This window comes from Dermacentor silvarum, chromosome 3 (genome assembly GCF_013339745.2).
Source record: "Dermacentor silvarum isolate Dsil-2018 chromosome 3, BIME_Dsil_1.4, whole genome shotgun sequence".
Taxonomy (NCBI): domain Eukaryota; kingdom Metazoa; phylum Arthropoda; class Arachnida; order Ixodida; family Ixodidae; genus Dermacentor; species Dermacentor silvarum.
In genome coordinates, this window is record NC_051156.1 from 102,220,844 (window position 1) to 102,244,039 (window position 23,196).

Below are 23,196 nucleotides of genomic sequence, written 5' to 3' on the forward strand. Positions count from 1 at the left end.
CCACACAGATTCTTCCATTCCTTAACATGGCCAGTCCACAATGTCTTAGCGAAAACTCAGTTGCATTTCCGACCGCTGATCGCACAGAACAAGGTGGAAGCGGTGTGGTTTCGTATTCGTGCGCGGTCGTTGGGGAGACGTATGGCACGCCGTCGTGAGCGCCATCTCGTTTCTGTAAAACAAACTGCTCGGCGAAAAGGGTCATATGTTAAGACGAAGAGGGCATCGCGAGGGCACTGCGGCACAAGTTTGATGAAGAGATGATCTATTTCGAGGAGGTCTAGCGGGTGGGAGGTGGTAGTTAGCGCACGGCGTACGAGGAATGCGACCCGAGGGGACGTAGGAGAAATGGGATGATGGGCACGTAGCTTGGTAGGGTGAGAGGATTGGAGGGCTCTTGCAGCGCGAGCACGTCGGGGCCGTCTGCCCGAGCTAGAAACTGGTGAACCAGCCTCCGCTTGGAGCCAAAGCATCGACAGTTCCAGTGCCAGATGGTGAGGCTAGTGCGAAGTCTAGCCATAGCTGAGGGTGTTTGCAGCGGAGGGGTGGAGAGGGTGTCGAGCTTGGCCTTCTTTTTAGGCCGCGCGGCAGCACAGGCTGTCCAGGGGAGGGTCTCTTGCTCCTTAAATCGCTCGTCAATTTGGTGAGCAACTTCGTCTAGATGGCTAGTGAAGTTGGCGAATTGTTGGGTGAAGGCTTGGATGGCCGTCTGTACCGTGGCCGGAATTTTGGCCTCCACGAGTTGTTCGAATTGGGAGGGTAGGGCTGGGGTTGCCGCGGCCGATGTTGGTATGGCCGAGGAGGGGTAGGGGAGTTGCGGCCCTCTTCTTGGCCGGCGGTTCGCGAGTAGGGAGGAGGTGGTAGGGAGGTAGTTTATGAGCGGCCGCAGGATCATTGTCGCGGGGGTAGGGGTGTGGACCTGCAGGAAGGCATGCAGCTGCGACTGAAGGCGTTGGTTGGTGGTGTGGAGGGAGGCGAGCTGTGCGCGGACATGCACCATTTCCTTATAGAGGGGGTTCACGGAGTCCTGGGAGACTACACCTGCCCAGCTCACCTCACTGGTGTGGCGGCCGGGTTCCTGTGCAGGTGGTTTTGGGGAGAATGGAAGTGGGGGTTGCCTGAGTCCGGTCCAGGAGTGGGATCAGGCCATGGGCTTGGTACGGTTGGAGACTGTTTCGGCTAGTGCGGCAGGCTGCAGCACCGGGAGGGACTCCAGGGTGAGCTGCAGGGCCTGAGGCTTGCGGGTCATGGAGCAGCTGCTATGTTGGGTGGAGCTTGATTGGTGAGAGCCTGGTTGGCGGTTGCCTCAGGGGCCCGCTTGGCATCCCAGTACCACTTCTTGACGAGGTATGGGGTGCGGCAGCGGGCCTTGCAGGTTCCGTCCGCCATCAGGTGTGCTTTGCTGTAGATCTCTCAGAGCGGCGTGCAGGCGTGGTGCTTGGGGGGGGGGGGGGTCTACTTGGTCACAGCCGGAGCAGCGGCGTTCCTTGGGAGCCGGGCACACATCCGCGCGATGGCCGAGTGCGCCGCGGTTAGGGCAGTGCTCGATATTTGTTTTGAGGAGGGAGCACCTATAGAGTACGGAGGAGAGGTAGATGTGCTTGGGCACCCAGTCTTGTTCGAAAAGGATGATGATGGACTCCGTGGAGCCCATGCGTGTAAAGTCGAGGATGGGAGGGTTCTGCTCGCGATTGAGACGATCCTGAATGTCTTCGTAAGAGTGGGCGAGAGGGACCCCGTGAACCCCACCGCGGGCGCAGTCTTCCGGGGCCGCTTCGTAGGAGTAGTCGTAGGCAGTGTCTTTGATGAGTACGGACTTGATGGTGAGGTAGTGGTGCGGGCGTTGCGGGTCGGGAGTCTTGATGAGGACGACGTGTTGGAGGGTGTTGATAATTACGGTGCCTGGCTTGGCCTCTTGGTGTCCGAGGCGGGCTGCTTGCAGAATGGCATCGCGAAGCGCAACGCTGTTCACGGTCCGAATGTTGAGGCCGCCACAGGGACGGAGGATGATTTTATGATCGTCGATGGGTAGCTTGGGGTGGCATAGGGCAGAGAGTTGGGGCGGCCGGGGACCGGTGCCTCGCCAGAGCTTGAGGCGTAGACGGCTGCATACATTTCTCGGCAGCGGCGAAATTCGGAGTAGTGGTGGGGCGGGAGCTGCGAGTCGAGCTAGGATGAGTTTATCCGGCCGTAGGGGACAAAGTCGGGTCTCCTCCGCGCCCCGGAGGCCCGGTTTCTATTCCCGCCCAGATCAAAATTTACCTATTTTTATTTCAAAGGAATTAGTTTACTTTGTTTACATGAACCTGCCTGATAAATTTGTCATCAATTCGAGCATTTTTACGACGCGTTTTTACTCTTTGCCGTCGGCCATTTTTGGTAGCGTCGCCGACTACAACTGCGGGTTTTCGCGTAATGGGGCATATAATGCTTTCGCATTAAAAAATGAAAAGGAATGGGCCCCAACACGGAGCCTTGCGGCACACCAGACGTAGCAGCAACATCATCTGAGCAACGCCCATTCAAAACAGCTCTTCGACGTACTTAACAACACGGAGTTACAGCCTGTATAGTCATAAAAGCATTCACGTGTTCATAGTATGGATAATCTTACCTGGTATATCGAGATTAGTTACAATGCGGATCAAACGTTGGGTTATTGGCTCCTGTACACTTATAATGCCACCATCCTCTCTCATGTTACTACTCTAGAGAACACTAATAGGAACAAAATTTGAGTATATATCCAATGTGTGAAATACCATTGTATTTATTACCTCATTAGAACTCAAAATTACTCTACTCGTTTTATATGTTCAACTTATGATCGAATAGCTACTATAACCCAAAATAAAGCTAAACTTGAATTTCTAACCCATAAACTGATACAGTCGAACCCGGATATATCGAATCTGAAGGAGATCACAAAAAGTTCGATGTTGTGTCTGGCGGTCCCTCGGGACAAAGGAGGCCGGCGCCGACTCAGACGCGCCAACCTGGCGCCCTTTCTCGCGGCCGAGAATTGTCACCTGGGACTGAGGGATTAGCAGTTGGTCCCCGGGCTATCTCATGCGTGGCTAAACGGCAGCGTCGCCCCTTGGTGCGGTCCCGTGAATTACCAGCGCCGCCCGAACCACGACGACGCTACGCCGACTGCTGCCTTTCGAGACAGCCACCGCCCTACCTGGTTCCGCGAACTGACCGCTATGGAGAGGCGAATCTTGAAAGGGGCCCGTGTCTGGCAATCCCGGGGGAACGACATCAACGTTCGGTTCCCAAGGTGTCAACCGCTGCTTGTGTTCGGGGGCGACCTAACAAGATTGGAGGCGGAGCCCGGCGGGAAACGACGACACATCACGTGCGGGATATGGCCACCTGATCAAAGACTGTCATTGGCTAAAGGAACTAAAGTGTATTCCCTCGTCGAGTGAAAGAGGGAAACGGAAGGGATAAAACAGGGGACTTGAGTGTTGTGGTGACGCTTGAGGCTTGACCATGTAGAGCACGCTTGACGATGTAGAGCACGCTCGACCATGGAGAACGCTCGGAGATGTAAACGCTACCACATGAAAAGATGTTAGCACGTAGACGGCTCCAATATCATGGAGCCCTCTTGTAAAATACCATGTACAGTGTATATAAATCAGTTTTCTAATCTCCCTGGATAACTCCTCCTCTTGGCACCTGGCACGGCATCATACATGGAACCTTGATGGACCCACGGACCATCACCATCGCAACAGTGGCTGGCAGCTTATGGGATCGGCCGGCGTTGGTTACATCGGTGTGGTGAGTGCTACGTGTTTGCTTCTCTTTTCGCCAGACTCATTAGCGCAGGTTACTAAGTCGGTAATGATGATTTGGTGTCGTTAGTGATTTCATCTCGCAGACCAAGAATATAGTGTCTCGTGGGCTAAGTTACTAAGGGGAAGAAACACAGGGTGCACTGTAAATACGGATAAGTTTGAAATCCAGGAACTCCTCAAAAGTTGTGAGCCGATGGGCATTTTGGTTGTCCCTGCGGTAGGCAAAAGTCAACAATTGGAGCTTTTACAGAATGAGGAAGTGAGTTGGGAGAAGGCCGGAGAGGCCAGGAAAATTGTTTCGCAAGCGAAGAGAGGAAATTCTGCGATCTCCCGATGTGGTAGCGATAAGGACGGGCTTAGGGCCTGAGTTTGCGCTTCATGTCGCCAGAACTCTCTAGTACAAGTAGCTAGTTGCTAGGAGAGTAACTGTGTGTTTTCTGGCGGGCACCATTTTGGGAAATTCACCTTCTTTAAATAGCGAATTTTAGGAAGGGTGAATTTTGAAGGCAAACAAGATCGCTATGGAGAAATTCAGAGTGCAGGACCTCCTTCTCATTTGCAAGGAGTTAGGCATTTCGGTCGACTCCGCAAAAACGAAAGAAGCGGTTCTCGACGTCATGAAGGTAGAAGAGGTGACGGTCGAGGAAGCTGATGAGGCTTGGGAGACAATTGAGGAAAGAAAGCAAAAGGCAGAGGAGTGCAGGAGGCGCGAGCTTGAAGCTGTAGAGAAGCGCGAGAGGCGCGAGCGTGAAGAAACAGAAAGGCGCAGGCACGATGCCGAAATTCGCGAAAGGCGCGAGCAGGAGGCAGCGCAACGGCACGCTCTTAAGATGAAAGAGCTTGAACGGGAAGATCAGATGCTCAGATGGCGGACAGCGCGACGCCAGCTCCACACTTTCGAGACAGACGAGGGTATTGTTAATTTCCTCGCCGGTTTTGAACGAGTGTGTGAGAAAGAGGGTGTCAGCCGGGACTCGTGGGCCGAGCGATTAGGAGCACTTCTCCCGTTTAGCGTCGGCGCGTGTTTCATGCATTGCTTGTCCGAGGAGAAAGCGCGCGACTACGACAGGGCTAAGAGGGCTTTGTTCAGGCGCTTTGGTGTAGCATGGCAGGCCGACTTCGAAGGCCCAAAAGACAATGAAAAAGGCGAGCCTGTTGAAGATAACATTAGCACTGAGAGGACTAGTGTAGAAGGCTTTCGAAAAGGTGTGATGCAAATGGCACACACACAAAGCGAAGAGAGCGGCGGATTTCCCGCACCAGAAACGGAAGGCCCTTTAGGCCAAGTGTGTACGGCGGCGGCAATTTCGGCCAGCCTGCCAGACAAGGTCACGCATTGCTTCTCGAATAGGTCGGAGCAAATGCTGAGGGAACCGGGAAAATCCATCTCCAGCAAGGGAGCTTTCAGGGCAAAAGCACGTGAGGAGACTCAGAGACTGATAGGCTTATTCCCTATTGAGCAGCGGTCACAGGACCATGGAACGATTCCAGAGGCAGCTGTAAGCAGTGATGAGTTAGACGTGTTAGTAGCCGGAAGCGAGGTGAATGCGGTCACCGAAGAGAGCGGTGGTTTTCCCGCCCTAGAACCAGGGGCCGACTTCGAAGGCCAAGATGGCAGTGACAAAGATTGTTCAGACAGCGCTGAGAGGGCTGTGGTGCCCGTCGTTAACGGAAATGGTGACAAGCGCGAAGAAGCACTTGTTTCGCCGTTTAGCGAGGCTGTTTCGGAAGCAAGGGCCGAATTCGAAGGCCAGCGAGAAGTTTTGCATGCTATCGACGGCAGTGATGGAGCTATAGGCCAGATGAAGATAGACTTGATGACGAGCTAACATGCTCAAAGATCAAATCGGGTTATGCTCTATTAGAACGGCAGTCGCACTGTGAAACCCAAAAGGGTAACGAAATTTCAAGTGCGTGTGCCGATGCCGCAGGCTCTGCGAAGCATGCCAAACGAAAAAGGCGTAAGCGCAGGACGAGAAAGGCGAACGCGGTGGAGGCGCTTAGAGTCAAACTTGCGAAGCGCCAAGGCGACATTAGTAGATGCGCTAAGGTCACGATCCAGCCAGAGACGGCGAAAAAGCAACGGAGGGTAAACCCCAAGCTTAGGCGTTTCCTAAGATCGGGGATCGGCATGACACACGTCGCGAAACGGAGAGTTAACCGAAGACTCAGGTGTAGTGACCGTCGCCTGACCGCAACGCGTAAAGTGCACTGTAGACAGAGGGATGGTAACTGTCGCCTAACCGCCTCGCGTACAGCGCATTGTAAGCAGAGGGACAAAGGGAAGCGTCCTGTAGGCTGTTACAATGGCCGATCACTCGCGGGGGAAAAGAAAAGGGTCTGCCTAGCAGATAATGGGACAGTGAGCGCACGGGTCTGTCAATGCCTCCCCCTCCCAGTACTTGGAAGCGGCTGTTCGAAAGTCGCAGCTACAAGGTGTGTCAGGCAAATTAGTGGGTTTTGCCTTATTCGCGACGACACCTTGCGAAATCCCCGGAACGCGCGACCCCCTCGAGTGCGTTTGAAAGTAAGGGGTGCGTTTGGGGGCCCGAGAATAAAGTGAACAAGGAAGACGGGTGGCAAAATTTTTCTTCTTTTGTATTCTGTCTGCCGGAGATTAGTTGAGTTTTGAAAGTTTGACAGGCGTAAGGAATGCCGCAGTTTTTTGTTGTTGACCTTTCCGGCTCAGGTTAGACCGACTATTTAAATGGGAGTGTGTACGCGGCGACAGATGAAGAATTGAATTGCAAACAGTGTCAGGGTTGCAAATAGTTTAGAAGGTCACGCGCAGGTTGCGCAAGTCGATGACCGGAGCTTGTGCACGAGTTTGTAGTAAGTCGTAAATAGTTTGCCCATCTGTTTATTTGGCAATTTCGGAATTAGATAAGGAATATGTAGCTTTCTTGTGCTAAGTGTTACGGACTAAGAATTACTGAAGGCCAGCTCTCCCTTCGCCTTCCTGATCTGTGGAAGCTCTAATTCATAATTACTTAGCTTCATTACATAAACCCAGTCGGTGTCTATTTGCGAAGACACATCATCGGAAGTTTTTTGGTACTTGTCCGGATCAACGCGCACCTTGTGTTTCAGGGTTTTCTTTAGATAGGGGGCAGTCGGATTTTTGGAATTGGTAAAGTCTGGCGATGAGAGTGGCTTGCAGTGGCGCTTGCAGCATTGTGTGTGGCTGACAAAGGTCGCTCCTTGGAGCTTGGAGCTTGTCATTTCTGCAGCCCAGTCTGAGCCCACCTATGAAGAGGCCTTTGGCGGGAAGATCATCATTCCTGGAAGCAGCGGCCCCATGGCTTTGAGCGAAGCAGGCATCAAACCGGCCGAGCTGCATGGAACAACTCGACCTCCCGATGCATCATCTGGCGGCGGGGGTGCTGTTGTGTCTGGCGGTCCCTCGGGACAAAGGAGGCCGGCGCCGACTCAGACGCGCCAACCTGGCGCCCTTTCTCGCGGCCGAGAATTGTCACCTGGGACTGAGGGATTAGCAGTTGGTCCCCGGGCTATCTCATGCGTGGCTAAACGGCAGCGTCGCCCCTTGGTGCGGTCCCGTGAATTACCAGCGCCGCCCGAACCACGACGACGCTACGCCGACTGCTGCCTTTCGAGACAGCCACCGCCCTACCTGGTTCCGCGAACTGACCGCTATGGAGAGGCGAATCTTGAAAGGGGCCCGTGTCTGGCAATCCCGGGGGAACGACATCAACGTTCGGTTCCCAAGGTGTCAACCGCTGCTTGTGTTCGGGGGCGACCTAACAAGATTGGAGGCGGAGCCCGGCGGGAAACGACGACACATCACGTGCGGGATATGGCCACCTGATCAAAGACTGTCATTGGCTAAAGGAACTAAAGTGTATTCCCTCGTCGAGTGAAAGAGGGAAACGGAAGGGATAAAACAGGGGACTTGAGTGTTGTGGTGACGCTTGAGGCTTGACCATGTAGAGCACGCTGGACGATGTAGAGCACGCTCGACCATGGAGAACGCTCGGAGATGTAAACGCTACCACATGAAAAGATGTTAGCACGTAGACGGCTCCAATATCATGGAGCCCTTCTTGTAAAATACCATGTACAGTGTATATAAATCAGTTTTCTAATCTCCCTGGATAACTCCTCCTCTTGGCACCTGGCACGGCATCATACATGGAACCTTGATGGACCCACGGACCATCACCATCGCAACAATGTATAGGTAATTCGATATATAAAATAATAGGCCCTCAGGTAAACGGTGGCTTACTGATTAGTGCATTCGAGAGCCGCTAATTTACTGCACGCAATTCTGGGGAAAAAAGCAAGCACACTTTATTTACACGCAAAAAAATTGCTGGTTCACATTCAACTTCATTGAAAAGTCCAAGCTGATTCTTTTCTTTACACTTGTAGCGGCCATCGCTTGCGGAAAATAAACTCATGAATAGGCACTCAACCCACACGACGACGCCTTGAAAATCGGATAGAAGGAATGTTGACGTCCGAGGTAGTATGAGGGCTAGCCGAACAGGCTGACAGGGCTCAACTGACTGCACTATCTCTTCTCCACCTCCAGGTGCCAGAATACCTCAAAGTGTACAAAGACGTGCACTTTGAGGTCTTCTGCGTGGCGCCGCGTTCGATATATCGAATGTGCTGGTGAACGAGCGTTCTTTATACGCGTGCACCAGCCCGATACATTTGCATGGAATTTTCAGAGGTATTTTACAGCTGTTCGATATACAGAATAATTAGTTATAAGTTGGCGTACGACTGTATCCCGTCACCACATATATGGCATCGTATTGATCAGTTGTACAAAATACGTATCAGATTTAGTCACATGAACTTCCTTCAGCTCTTTCTGGCCTCGCACAGCCCTTGAATGGTATCGCCTCCCCAAAGCGATCCTAAAGAGTACTAATAAACGCAAGTTTCATGCAACATCAACTAGCGTACGTTGTGTAATCTGAATTTGTTAATTACTTACTATGTTCCTTTTAAATTCTTTGTAATATCAGGTAATATGGCATAATTGTAACGCTGTCTTCCTGGTGCGCACTGAAGTTTCTTCCACGTACCACCAGGTAAAATTATATGATTAAACAGTTACCTTTTAATAGTTGCATTATTTGTTTAGCCTGCTCAACCCACTTCCTTCCGTGATGCCTTCGAGTGCTGACGGCGCAAATAAATAAATTATTAAACTGAAAAAATATTTCTTGGATGAGGGGTGGTCACCTCCGGCAATGTTTATACCTCATCATCAGACTATATTTATGTCCATGGCAGGACGAAGGCCTCGCCCAGCGATCTCCAATGACCCCTATCTGGCGATGTATAAAATATGTGCATTATTTAAAGCTACATTGTTTAATAATACATAGCTAAACTCAGTTTATTTTCTGGAATGACTAGTCAGCTGTTCCTCTTAGCCGCTTATTTTGTCTGTGCATGAAAGTCTCTCGTCTTATTTGCTCAAATGACAACCTAATTAACGAGCTCTTGAAAGTCATATCGCTTTGGTAAATAAGTTGCTATGTGTTTTTGGACTCACGCGCTAAAATAAAAAAAGAACGTACATTACTTTATAAATGCAGTGGAAGAAATTGCCGCGAAAAGACAAAGCCGTGTAATACATTTGAACTTTTCATGACATGCCTATAGCCAGGAAGTTTATGCAACCAAATGATTGTGTATTATTACATTCTCAAATTCCTACGGCATTTACCCTATGTGGAGAAGCCAGTTTAACTTTTAAATGATTCACAATTCCACTTTGTGGTGTTTCGACCATATATTCGATAGAGAGAAATGTGCATGACCAATAGTAACATATGTTGGAGGCAAAAATTCTTATCAAATTTTGCAAAATAATCTGTGTTTACCAACTGAACAGCATATGTCTACCCTGGAACAGATAGGAAATTAAAATGAATCACATGCATCAAAGTTTGCAGTGCGAGTATTGTGAAGTACAGTTTCAGTTTTATTTCTTTCAATTTAATATATATGATAGTTGATGTGATGACTTCAATTTCCTGTTTTATGTTTAGGCTACACTGACACTGCACAAACTATATTTTTTGTCATAATACGGAATACAGGCCGCAGAGTGCGGCTCATAAACACATCAGGATAATGAGGTGTAATTTCTGGATACATTTCTCGTTATGGGTAATATAGGAGCCCCTATCTCACAATTATGTCTTGTTTGAGAGCGCGTTTGCTGAAAGTGGACTGATTGTCCGCGCTTTCCGTATAGCTACCGAAGTGACTGTGACAGCCCTTCGCTGTTTAAAGCTTTAAGCCTTTCGATGCCAAGCGCACCTGAAATATACACAAACAACGTGCTTGTCCGGAACCAGAAAAGTCGCAAGCATCATGCGAAGGCAGGGATTACCCTTCTACGGGTTAGTTGCGTCCTTGAGCAAAAAAGAAAAACCGGGGAGTGACAAGTCATTTTTAACAACGGGCTGTCGCTCTTATCGTTATCACAAATGACGACTTACGCCAACGTACTGCGCTTTGTCGGGAAGCTGTTATGGTTCATTCTTTAGAAAGGGTATTTATTTTTTGCCGCAACGTAACTTACGTCATCGGGGAAGGTTTTAAAATATAAAGGTCATGTGTCAGGCGGTGGTACCTAGGTGACATGAGCGCCCGAGAAAGATGGACTTGTACAGTCACTTTCCTTTGGAAGCGGTGATAACGTTGCAATTTAAATCACAATAGAACTTCGTACATGGTATTTTTCCTAATATTTTAACAGAAGGCTAATCAGTCCTGATATTATTAAACTTATTACTTTTTAGCAAAGACACTCTCCCATGACTTCAATATATATACAATAAAGGGCTCTGTAATTTCCACCGTTACCTTACGTAGGTATGTTGGCGCACTTCATGTAATAATGCCAGTCAGCCTACTCACATATAGCGCATTACTAATCACGTCTACCATGGCCTCGGCTTCATCGCAAGAAGCAATTGCCTACCTATTTTGATTACTTGAAACTCGGTAGGCTTAAGACAAGCCAAAATTCGAATAGGAATGCGTAGTACAGAATTAGTATGGAACCTACCGTGATATAGAACTTATGCGTTACACTCGAGTCTGTCCAGAATCGCACAGTAACATTTATTTACTTTGACTATTCATTTATCATCAGTGTTAGTAAACAAAACGCATGCTGTGCCGATCTTTCCCCCCACCTCACCCCAAATTCAGTTGGGCGCAGGCTACCACCCTGCGTCTGCTAAAAACAAATACGTACCCTTCACCCGCCCGTCTCCACCTTATATTCCCTGAAGTTTACAGTACCCCAAACTGCCGGTGCTGTGGCACTCACCCGGCTACGCTTCCGCATATGCTGTGGGAGTGCCCAGCACAGTACACTCACATTCACACCACGACCCTCTCGTCGAGGTTGCGTGAGGCTCTGCGGAGCTCCGCCCTCGACGACCAAACCTGGGCGGCAGAGCACGCCCGTGAGGCGGCGGTGAGGCAAGTCTCGACGTGCCCTCATCGCTATGTTTGCGTCGTGAAGTCGCCTGAGCTTGCACAAGTTATACAATTGTACGCTCCAATATTCCATCATCAAGAGTTCGCGCTTGTCATCACGAATAAGCTAAAAAGCAACCTTGCCTTCAGAACGTATAGTCAGCGTCAAAAGTTTTCGTACCCCAGAAGGTGAAAAAATATTTATATTTCTACGCCTTAGTCACGCATCGTAGTATTCGGATTTATAGCGTATACTGGTCTAGAGTAAACAAAACAAAAGTTTTGCATATTAAAGCGAAGCTTTGTACCTCTACCAGCCAAGGGTTCTGTCGTGTCCGTCGTTGTAAGCAAAAAACGATCCCGACGAACCGCTAACAATTGCAGGTATAGCAGTATAGCTTACTTGAATTCAGGCATTCAGCGTACAACTAAGCACTCGTTTTCAAAAGAAAAACCACAAAAACAAGCTTCAAAGTGATGAGCCAACATGATGGATGATAAGGGCTGCGGGCAAACAACGGAAACAGGCTCGGCGCGGTCCGTAAGATTAGATTGCAGCTGTTGCAAAGCTTATGCAGCTGCTTGAAAGAGGGTTGACGTCATTCGAAACCCTTCCAGCCTAGTAACTGCTTCGGTTCATTTTCTAGACTACCCCACTATGGGGTAGTCTAGTAGTGTATATCACACCGATCATAAAGCAGTAGTGAACATTGTTGTGAAGTAAATAATAATAAAGGCCGTGGTTAAAGTTACGTTGTAGTGTGTGAAATATCAAGTGCGCCGCAGTCACCGTGAGGGTGGCGTAAAAAGCTTCGCTTTCCAACCACCTTCACAGGGTGGATTGGCGGGCAATTTTTTTTAATGGCTGCGGGCGTAGCAGCGTTGAAAATGAACTTTTGCGCAGAACCTCGGCCGCGTAAACTTTTGGCGGCGACTGTGCGATTGAACACCTGCATTTTCTTTATTCTGCACACAATTTTTTTTAATGAATGGCCTTCCAGCCAACGTCATGCAGTGCTTACACCTGGTTAATTTTCACGACAGCCATCTCAGACATGACTTATTAAGTAGTAGAACTGAACTATTATGTAGTACGTCATTATTATCACCAATAAGGTGTAATAAATATGTAAACAAATAAAGGATAATAACATTGCCTATGAAATTTTACTAAAATTTTAGGACTACTTCAAAACTTCGAATGTTCGTCTTGTGTACGTCCCTATACTTTTTAACAAACTGACAGGGAGAAATTCAAGGGTGAAATTGACATCTCTTGTGGCACCATGGCAGAAAAGGGAAGGTGTGGCTTAGTGGGCCCATATGAAAGGATCAGCTGCAATTGTGCTACTCACGCACAAGGAACGACACTTTTGTATTTTATTTGCAGGCAGTAAAGTGATAAATGGTGTCAGTGGACGCTGGCGTGATCATGACAATACCACCGTACCGATATGAGCCATAAACGATTCTAATTGGGGAACATTTCTGGAAACCCTCACGGTCCTTTCTCTCTTCAATTGTTCAAACACGTTAAATTTAGGGTAGGAGAATATTCTTACAGAATTACCGAAGAATTGTACTAGTCATTATATCATGGTGCTGCGATCTGATTCAGTAATAGAGTTAGTTAAGAACAGAACAGCAGAATGCCATAGCAACTTTGGTGATTCTAGCCGAAAACAATGTCTTCTTGCAACACTTTGTGGGCATAACTCAAAAAGGGTGTGGTCTGTGATTGGAATCGTTCTTTATTTTTACACGACAAACTACATTAGCACGTCCCGGTGTCTTTTCGCATAATTTCCAATACTCCTCAGCGCACTCTGTGGTAAAAGGATATGAAGACCTTTGGTATTTCTGGAATTTCGTGAAGGTATATGGGAATGGCTCAAATGATAAGACACGTGCGCTGCATATTGAGGATAGAATGTTTATGTTTCGAGGTATCGGTTTGTACTAAGCAAAAAAGCTTGTGAAATAATTCGGACAGCCTTCATTTGCACCGAAGATCCGGTACGGAAAAATTCTGCTTTGATATAATGCAAATATACTCAGTCAAATAGCTTCTGTATTCCTTTGTAAGAATACTACGTCTGGGGCTGCAGCCAAGTTTTCTACTTCTGTGTCTTTTAATTGCACACACTAGACACTTTTTTTTGTGGTACGTTTCAAGCTGCAAAATAATCGCACAAACACGCCTTTTCCATGACATAACTGAAGACGCCAAAAATATTTCTTAGTAATGTCTTCATAAATGTTTGCCTTAAGAAAGAAATTAACTTTCAAAACACGTAACCTGGGTTTATTGTCTTAAATGCATTAACCTAATGTGCAAAAGAAGTTTGGAAGCACGTTCGCATGTTCACGAAACCAGCCAGCAATTTTTTTAGGAAGACGTTGGTACAGTAGAAAGAAATGAAACAAGAACCGTAACTAAATGACCTGGATTTGGGAATATGCCATCTGGCGGGAAACCGCCAAACTAAGCAGCGACAAAGGGATAAAAAAATAGCGGTGCCGCTGGCTTCGAACATGCGAACTCAGAATGGTGGTATCAGTGATCCTAATCTGTGGTCACGCAGAACGCTCGGCTATCGGTTCGACGTGCTGCGGGAGGCAAAAATTAGGTTTATGTACGTACCACAATAAATTCTGCGACCTTGTTATGAAAAATGCGATTTTGGAACGACTTTTTTGCCATTTCAAGAGCTGCTGCTGCAACTAGCTGAAAGCTGAGTCATTGAAGTTGATAAATCCCCGATAATACGTCGATCGATGCAATAGGCTCATCGCAAATTGCTTTTTACTGGCCAAAAAAGCCTCCAAAATTTGGCCTTTTCCATAGACTCCCATACTTCGAACTTCGCCCGCAATTTGGAACGGGTTTTCTGTCGTAAGTAATGGTACCGCTTGCATGAGATGTCGGGCTAAGCCTCTAGAGCCTATTTGCACAGTAATATTTTGAAAGATGGCTTCTATGATTAGTTATTTGGGAAAAACGACGCTCTCCCATAGAAAATGCGCATGTTTTCAGAGGCGGCCGCTAGAGGCGCTGTTCGACGATGTCCCAGATTCCTGGTATTGCATACTCAGTTTTTGCGTATATTATACCACACATATACTGTGATCCATGTGAATTATTATGATCACTTGCAAACTATACTGTTAACTGCAGTGATACTTTAAAAATGACGTTTGTAATTTATTGTTCCTTGTATGAAGTACGATAAAGTTTATTCACATTTAGCTTTCAAATCGTAGCATATAGGTCTCATATATGCTTCACCATTTAGTAATGCTTTGCATTTTTGTACAAATGCAGCAGTGACTTCTTTTCGATGCTCATGGAGTGAAGCAGAATACATATTGGCCACAGATCTAAGAAATGCTAAATGTGATGCTTTGTGTGTGTATAGTGCATGTGTACGTAACTTGTGTTTGAGTTGTATAACTTAAACCAGATTTTAAAAACAGGGATACACCTCAGATTACTGAGACCATGATGCATATTGTTGAACTCCTTCATGAGACAACATGCACTTTTCAAAGCATGGCTCATGCATGAATAATATTTTAAATTTCCACATGCATATATACATATATATTGTTTCACTATTATTTAACTTCAAAAAACATTTAAGTTCAGGCAAATGTAAGCAATATGCCATGGGTCTCATTCATCTTCAAAATGTTCCACGTTAAATTTCGGCTCAAGCTATTTGACACCTGCTACAGGGGCTGTACACCCATCTGGCACCCTTCACAGTGGGTGTTAAATAAGGAAAAATAAATGAAGGGTGTAAGTGTTTGAATGAATGGTGTTTTCACAACACCCTACAGTTTCTTTACATAGGCACCCTTGTTGTAGGGTGTGCCAAAAAGGCACCTTATAAAATAGGTGACAACTTACACCCTTAGGGTGTCGTCTCTGCGACAAGCCTATTTACACCCTTCTGGTGTAAAAACTTTTACTGTGTACGCAGCCGTCTACACATGCCGGAACGTGCACCGCGTTTGCCGACGCCATCACATGACTGCTGAGAGAGTATAACCCCCGTATTCATAAACGCTCCTCGACTTGAACTTGACTTGCCACCGCCTTCAACGCGTTTAGAACGCGCTACCCAAGGCGGTGGCAAGTCAAGTTCAAGTCGAGGAGCGTTTATGAATACGGGGGTAAGGCGGAGAGGCCACAGCGTCTTACACCCGCTTCTTACACGGGCCGTAACGCGCTAGCACAAACGCGTTAGAAACGCGCAGTTTCGTTAATGTTGGGTATTTATTGTCATCGTGGTGCGTGGGTCCATGTGCGCTTCGTGGCGTATAGTGGCTAGCGCCGCGCGTTCGGAAGCGAGGGGTCCCTGATTCGATTCCGCGCTACGGGCACAACTGTCGGAATTTTTTTTTCTCATAAAAGTAGACGTGGCTACCTACTACATACTATACAGAGGAGGGACAGACCCACACCCTAAGGAGCTTCACCCCTAAAAAAAATTCCGAAAGTTGTGTCCGTAGCGCGGAATCGAACCAGGGACCCCTCGCTTCCGAACGCGCGGCGCTAGCCACAACGCCACGAAGCGCACATGGACACACGCACCACGATGACAATAAATACCCAACATTAACGAAAGACTGCGCGTTTCTAACGCGTTTGTGCTAGCGTGTTACAGCCCGTGTAAGAAGCTGGTGTAAGACGCTGTGGCCTCTCCGCCTTACCCCCGTATTCATAAACGCTCCTCGACTTGAACTTGACTTGCCACCGCCTTGGGCAGCGCGTTCGAAACGCGTTGAAGGCGGTGGCAAGTCAAGTTCAAGTCGAGGAGCGTTTATGAATACGGGGGTTATACTCTCTCAGCAGTCACGTGATGGTGTCGGCAAACGCGGTGCACGTTCCGGCATGTGTAAACGGCTGCGTAAGACGCTGTGGCCTCTCCCCCTTACTAGAGAGTACTGCACGTTTCTAACGCGTTTGTGCTAGCGTCCCCTTAAGGGGGAGATGGTGCAATTATAATGAAGGGCGCTGTTATAAAATAAGGATGACGTCACATATGGCGCGTGTCATTGGTGGAAGTCAATCGTTCGATTTAGTGCGGCGAGACTGGGCGAATTACACGGAAGATTCACGGTTTACCGATGATTCCCTCCGGAGCTTTGCCCACTCATCATCATTCACCCCGTGGATATGCGGTGTTTTTTGTGTGAACAGCGCGCACGCGTACACAAAAATCCCGACCAACTAGAGGCTAACAGCTTTGCTGTAACATGAATTATGGGAAAGGATGTTACATGATTTTTGAGAAAGTTGTGCAGAAAACTAAGTACTCTGCAAGCCATCTATGAATTTGGGAACGTTTTATTAAATAAAATAGTTACAATGCTAATTGTCTAGACTGTCTATGCCCGCGCAGTATGGTAACTTGAAGTTAAAGAATCACTACAATTCCACAAAGTATGCACTACGCCCGACCAGACGACAATGTGATCGCCTCCTCTCGGATATCCTTCCACAGTTCCATGAAAGACGCTTTGTGTCCCTGATCGTGTATCTTTTTTTCGAAACAAGTCAGCTGGCTTGGAGTGAAATAGTCCCTCCAGCTGCCAATCTTGGCTTCTTTGACAAGGCTGTACTTAGTCTTGTCTCCTAAAAAGCCGCATTTACTGGACACGTTGTTCCGGACAAAAAAATCGTGCCATTCAGAAGTTGGGTTCTGTGCCAAATCAAAAACAATCACCTTCCTCATGTTCTCCGGCTTGGACCACTCAAGCACTTTTTCTAGAAACTCTTCGTCCTCTTCCAGAGCGCGGCTGTAGCTCTCACCCAGGAAGTGAGCCAATTTCAGCACCGTGTTGCGAGTGTACTCCTTGAGTTCCTCGTAAGTAACGAAAAACACGTTGGGTTCGTCCTTTAATGCATACCCTGAAGCGACGTGATCAAAGTAGTTACCGTAGCCGAGGTCGCCTTCCATGAATGGCCCTAGGAACTCTTCGAACGTGCCATCCTGGAACCTGTAGATGCTCATGTCGGTCACCATTCGAAAGAGCGAAACTGCGGCATCCCACGGGTTTCTGGCCACGTAGACGTACTTGGCTTTCGGGTTCATGGTGTCACGGCGCAGTGGAAGATGTGTGAAGAACAATCTTAGTGGCAGAGCGGACTTCCAGTCAGTGCTGTCCATGTATTCGAGGAGGCGGGTGTTGCTGGTGAATTCCTGGTAAGTTTTAACAGGCTTACCTCGCTTTAGTATAAGCTGTGTGATGTAATGTACGTAATGGGTCCCGCACTTAACATAAGTGCTTTGTATGAGATCGCCGTCGGCTGCACGGAACGAGAGATTCTTGCGAAATATATCTGGCTTCAGAAAGGCACACCTGGGGACGCCGTCAATGATTTGACGATAAGGCCTCCGAGAAGTCATTTCGGTTTGTGCGCGAAGTGCGAATCTGAAAAAAAAAGTGATAACAACAGTAAGCAGGCATTGCTTATCCGCCAAATTTTCAATATATACGGTTAAACTCGCGCAGGTGCCTCAGTATATAGGATTCCCTCCTCTTAAATTTTCAACTTGTGCCAACCTGTTTGTTTTCAGATTGTTGATTGAGCCCAGATTTGCCTGCATTTTAGGTTTTCTTGTGCCACGTTGATTAGGAGAATTAAATAATACCTGAAGTAAAAGCTGCTGGAGGTGGAGTGAATAAGAATGCACTTGTACAATTCGAGTGTACACTTGTAAACTAGATTGAGTGCAATTATCCACGCTACCAAACCTCTCTAAACCTGAAGTGCCCACGAAAATAATAATTAATATTCTGCGCATACACCTTAGAAGATGTGTGCGTGAAACTGCTTCGCAGTTTATTTATGTGTGTGAGGCGCGTCACAGGAAAAAATTGCAGGATGGACCTATGCATGTTTGCTACAACGGCACGTCAACATGCAATGTCTCCTCTGCTATTGTTTTTGACAGCGACGATTCCGCACGTAAAATACGTGACGTGGTTTTGAAGTTTGAAGTTTATTGAATACTTAGTGCAGATACAAAATATAGATATTTAGTATAGAAAAAGGTCCCATAGTGTAAACACTGTAGGGGGACCTTTTATAATGTTATGAAAACACAAACACTACTTAACAGCAGAAAAGCAGCGAAATATAAAAATACAAATGCAAATGCAAATACACGTTGAGGCGAAACAGTAGTACAATTGAAAATATAAAACGATAGGGATAAGGCATAAGCTGAAGTAGAAAACGAAGTAAACAGTAGTCAAAACGACAGATTGGAATTTGAGTTTAAAGGTGCTATAGGTTACACATGAAATTGCGAAGCTGATGTTTGAATGACGATATAGAAAAGGCACACTTAATGTTTTAAGGCAAAGAATTCCAAAGTTTGATTAAAACAAATGCTACTCTTTGAGAAGCATGGTTAGTTCGTACCTTGGGGAGTATAAAATTGTTATTGGAGGCAAAGCGCGTAATATTTGAATTAGTAAGGTATTGGATAAGAACAAATTTCAGAAGACTAGGGTCTTTAACTGCTTTATAAGCAAATGTGCAGACATTAAATTTGATTCGATTGTCAATATTCCGTACGTGCAGTTCCCGGTACAGATCAGTAACATGCGAACGTCGGTTGCTGCAGGTGAGAATGTGAATGGCTTGATTCTGTACATGTTGGAGGGAAGAAAGGTGGCAATGATATGTTTGACTCCAGGAAGAAATACAATAATTTAGAAGACTGTGAATGAATGCATAATATAAGGTGATCAAAATAGTCAAGTCAAAGTAAGGAAGGAAGGAAGGAAAGAGTGGAGAAGGAAAGGCAGGGAGGTTAACCAGCTCAGCACAACCGGTTTGCTACCCTACACATGGGAGAGGGATGAGGGGGAATGAAAGATGGGGAGGAGAGAGACAGCACATAACGTACACAGCACACACATCGTCAGTCACAGTCCGTCACTCTTGGGTGGTACGTTACATCACTGTCATAGCCGCTTGTCCAAGCCGGTGCAAGAGGATGGACCTCCCCGCTTCCGTAACAGCCAACCTTGTTCGCTGGCTGGATAAATGTGCCTCGATCAGCTCCTCGGCCGTGTTGTGCACGCCTAGTCGTAGTAGGCGTTCTGTGGACGTACTGATCGGCAGGCCCATCGCCTGCTTATATGCCTTTCTGATCATTGTGTTGATTTTTGTGAATTCCGTTGCGTTCAGTAGTGCGTATGGAATAACGTAAGTTATTCGAGACACGACGAAGGCTTGGACAAGCCGAAGCGTGTCCGCCTCCCCCATGCCTCTTGTCTTGGTTGTTATTCGCCGGATCATGTGGGTAACTTGGGCTGTAGTATTCTTAAGCTTGTTAATTAATATTGTGTTGGTGCGATCCGACTGGAAAACCATTCCCAATATCTTTACGCTCTGAGACGGAACGATGGTGTGTCCCTCCAGTTGTATCTTGATAGTGGGCGAGTCGGATGCATGCTTCTTTCGCGGTGAGACCAGGAGTAGCTCTGACTTTTGGGGGGCGCAGTTGAGGCCGCAAGACTTAGCATAGTCGCTCACCACGTCTGCTGCTTCCTGCAAGCGGCTCTCCATTACCCCGATGGACCCCGTGGACGACCAGATGGTAATGTCGTCTAGATATAGGCCATGACGGATCCCCGGGATGTTATCGAGGAGCGGCGGGAGGCCTATTAGGGCGATATTGAAAAGGAGAGGGGATAACACTGCGCCCTGTGGTGTGCCGCGCCAGCCCAGTAGAAAGGGGTCTGTGGCTTGGTCCCCGACCTTTAAAATGGCGTTTCTATCTGAGAGGAAATCTCTGATATAAGAATACGTCCTGGCCCCACAGCCCAGCGTGTTTAGCCTCTGTAAGATTGCTGTATGCTTGACGTTATCGAACGCCCCTTTAAGATCCAAGGCGAGGATAGCTGTGGGGGAGTTGCGTGTCGCTGGTACAATCACCTCCTCTTTCAGCTGAAGTAGGATGTCTTGAGTTGAGAGGTGTGGACGGAATCCTATCATCATTGTTGGAAGTTTCTCCGAGTCCTCCAGGAATGGTTGTAGCCGGTTGAGGACGATGTGCTCTAGGAGCTTTCCTACACACGAAGTGAGGGAGATCGGTCGTAGGTTCTCAATGGCTGGTGGCTTGCCTGGCTTCGGTATCAGACGAACCTCGGCCATTTTCCAGTCCTCGGGAAGTTTTCCTTCCCTCCATACTTCGTTAAGGTGAGCGGTAAGCTCTAGTAGCGAGGGGTTGTCAAGATTGACAAGTGCCTTATTGGTGATTTGGTCCATTCCCGGGGCTGTGTGGCGTCTCAAGCCCATTATCGCCGCTGTTACTTCATGTAGATGAATGTCCTCATCTAGGAGCTCATTTGGGGTGCCGGTGTAGGGTGGCAGAGGCTCCGATGGCTGTGTGGGGAAGTACTGGGCTTTGAGAGTCAAAAGGAGGTCCGCCTCGTTTCCTGGAAATTGGTGGATTACTCGGGCCATATTGTGGTGGGATTCCGTTTTGCTGCCGGCCGGGTTGATTAAATACCTCAATAACTTCCACGTCTTGGAAGTACTCAGTCTTCCTCTCAAGCTGTCGCAGAGGGATAGCCAATTTTCGCGGCAGAGTGTGTTAGCGTATTCCGCAGCCTCTTGTGTGAGTATTGCGATTCGCCTCTTGAGCTTGCGATTTAATCTTTGCCTTTTCCAACGCTTCAGCAGGCTACGCCGGGCTTCCCACATGTGGAGCAAGCGAGCGTCGATGCTTGGAGTGGTGGTAGACGTTTCAAGTATTTTAGTATGCGCCTTCACATCCTGATGGAGCTGAGTGATCCAGTCCTTAATTGACTGAAGCTGTAGGCTTTGTTCGTTTGTAGCTCTTCTCTTATCTCCCGCAGCTTGGTCCAATCCGTGAGGCGAGCAGTGCCTATCCTGGCTTTGTATTCGAGGCCATAGAGAGTGGTGGCTAGCAGCGCGTGGTCGCTGCCTATGTACTTCGCCAGATTGGTCCAGCAAGCTTGGGGGATATTTCTGGTGAGGGTTAAGTCGGGGTTCGTGTCTCTTGTAACACTTGTGCCGAGCCTCGTGCTACTCCTTGGATCGTTGACGAGTGTGAGGTCCATGTCCTCAATAACTTTGTGAAGCAGGTTTCCTCTGGGGTTGGTGTACGTATAACTCCAGAGGGGGTGGGCTGCATTGAAATCGCCCACTATTAGAAGCGGATGGTTGCCTGCTGCGTGCGTGGCTTGCTCTAAAACCTGTTTGAGGACCGATGGCGTGCTTTTCGGCCGACAGTAGGCGTTTAGAACGAACATGGGACCCTTCTTCTTTGTTGCCTGCGGGATAATTTTGAGCAGAATGGCAAGCGGTTCGGATTGTTGGAGATGGTGTTGAACGGCCACTAGCTTCTTACTGACCAGGGTGTGAAGGCTGTCACCCGTATCGGTGCCATACGTGACGTATCCGGGTAGGCGGACGTGTGTGTTCGTCTCTTGCAGTGCGATGATTTGAGGTGGTCTTGTCGATGTGGCGATGTATTGCATCAGCCATCCATGCTTGTTCTTGTAGCCCCGGCAATTCCACTGCCACACCGTGGTTTCGCCGGGGGAGCCCCCGCGCTTACTGCATATATGTTGAGGAGGAGCCATCTTGGTTATTAAGGGGTGGTGATGCGCGCACCAGGTGGGGTTCTGGTGAGCCTAGAGAATCTGGCAAATCTGGTAGGGCCTGATGAGCTGCTTTCTTGGGGCGCCGGCTTTGACGAGCTTCCAGTGCTAGTATGCGTTGCTCTAGTCTCATGATGCGTTCCGCCATCTCAGTGTTAGAGTGTTGTTGTTGAGTTGCGAATTGTTGTTGTTGTGCAGCTGACTGTTGTATAGCTGTGAGTTGTTGTTGCATGGTAGCTTGTAGGGATGTCTGAAGGCTCTGAATGGCCTTTGCTACTATCTCCTCTACCTTCTGAGGAGTGGCATATTGGACGGGAATGACTCCCTGTGGTGTGGTGGGCTGGGCAGTTGCTCGTTGCGGTGTCGGATTTGAAGTGACTGTGTGCGCTGGTTGCTCTTCCCGTTTCCGCTTCTCCGGGGGTGGGGTTGAAGTGCTTTGTGTAGGGGTAGTACTCTTTCGTCCTAACAATTCATCTTTAAGTGCTACGAACTCTGCGTGTACTTTACTGATTTCTGCTTTGAGTGTTGCGTTCTCTTCAGTGAGACGCCTAATTTGGGCGTGTGCCTGTGCCAGCTCTGTGTCAACAGGGGGGGGGGGACGAGCATGGGAGAAACAACCTGTGCCCAGCTCACCTGCTGCGTGACTTGCGCTGCTCCCTTGCTTCCCCTCCTGCCACTTGCGGAACGTCCACGGCTCGAGGTCCTGCCATGGGATGGCGTCCGTCGTCGCGATGAGGTCCTGCGCCTAGAACCGGAACCGGAACGCGGCCTGGAACTGCTCCTCTCCAGGACAGCTCCGCGTCGTTTCGGGGATCGCGACTTGCGGGAAGCTGAACGCTCGCCACGTGGTGTCGGAGACGAGGAGCCTGCTCTCAGGGCCTGCTGCGGTTTCCGACGGTTGACGGGTGGCAGGAATCTGTTGGGGCAGGTTTTGGCTGCCGTCGGGTGGTTCCCGCCGCACAGAGAGCACCGAGGGTGGCACTCATGCTGCTCCGTTGCTAGCGAAGTGCCGCACTCCCTGCACTTGGGTGTGGCGGGGGGACGCGGGCAGACGTCCTCTCTGTGGCCTGTCTCGTTGCAGGTTCGGCAATGTGGCACGGTCCTCTTGTAGAGGTAGCACCGCAGAAGAAGGCCGGAAAATTCGATGTAATATGGTACTGTTTTCCCCAGGAATGTGATCACCATGGTTGTTGTGTTTCCTAGTCTTCTACATGTCAGCGCCTCGTATCCGGGAGATTCAATGCTTTTA

At 48.4% G+C, this 23,196-nt stretch overlaps 3 protein-coding genes across 5 annotated transcripts in view; 2 read left to right on the plus strand and 1 right to left on the minus strand.

The window, feature by feature from the left end:
- Positions 1 to 17,727, minus strand: part of LOC119445633 (sulfotransferase 1B1) — a 267,082-nt gene extending 249,355 nt beyond the window's left edge. The window contains exon 1 of one of the 3 annotated variants that reach the window (XM_049663471.1): positions 17,524 to 17,727. In XM_049663471.1, the coding sequence (XP_049519428.1) occupies positions 17,524 to 17,707 (184 nt within the window). In that variant the 5' untranslated portion in view covers positions 17,708 to 17,727. The other 2 variants (XM_049663473.1, XM_049663474.1) reach the window with 2 other exon arrangements.
- Positions 1 to 23,196, plus strand: part of LOC119444624 (sulfotransferase 1C2) — a 284,396-nt gene that overhangs the window by 234,295 nt on the left and 26,905 nt on the right. The gene's annotated exons all lie outside the window — the stretch shown is intronic.
- The window catches only part of LOC119445635 (sulfotransferase 1C2A), a 346,853-nt gene that overhangs the window by 205,913 nt on the left and 117,744 nt on the right, over positions 1 to 23,196 (plus strand). The gene's annotated exons all lie outside the window — the stretch shown is intronic.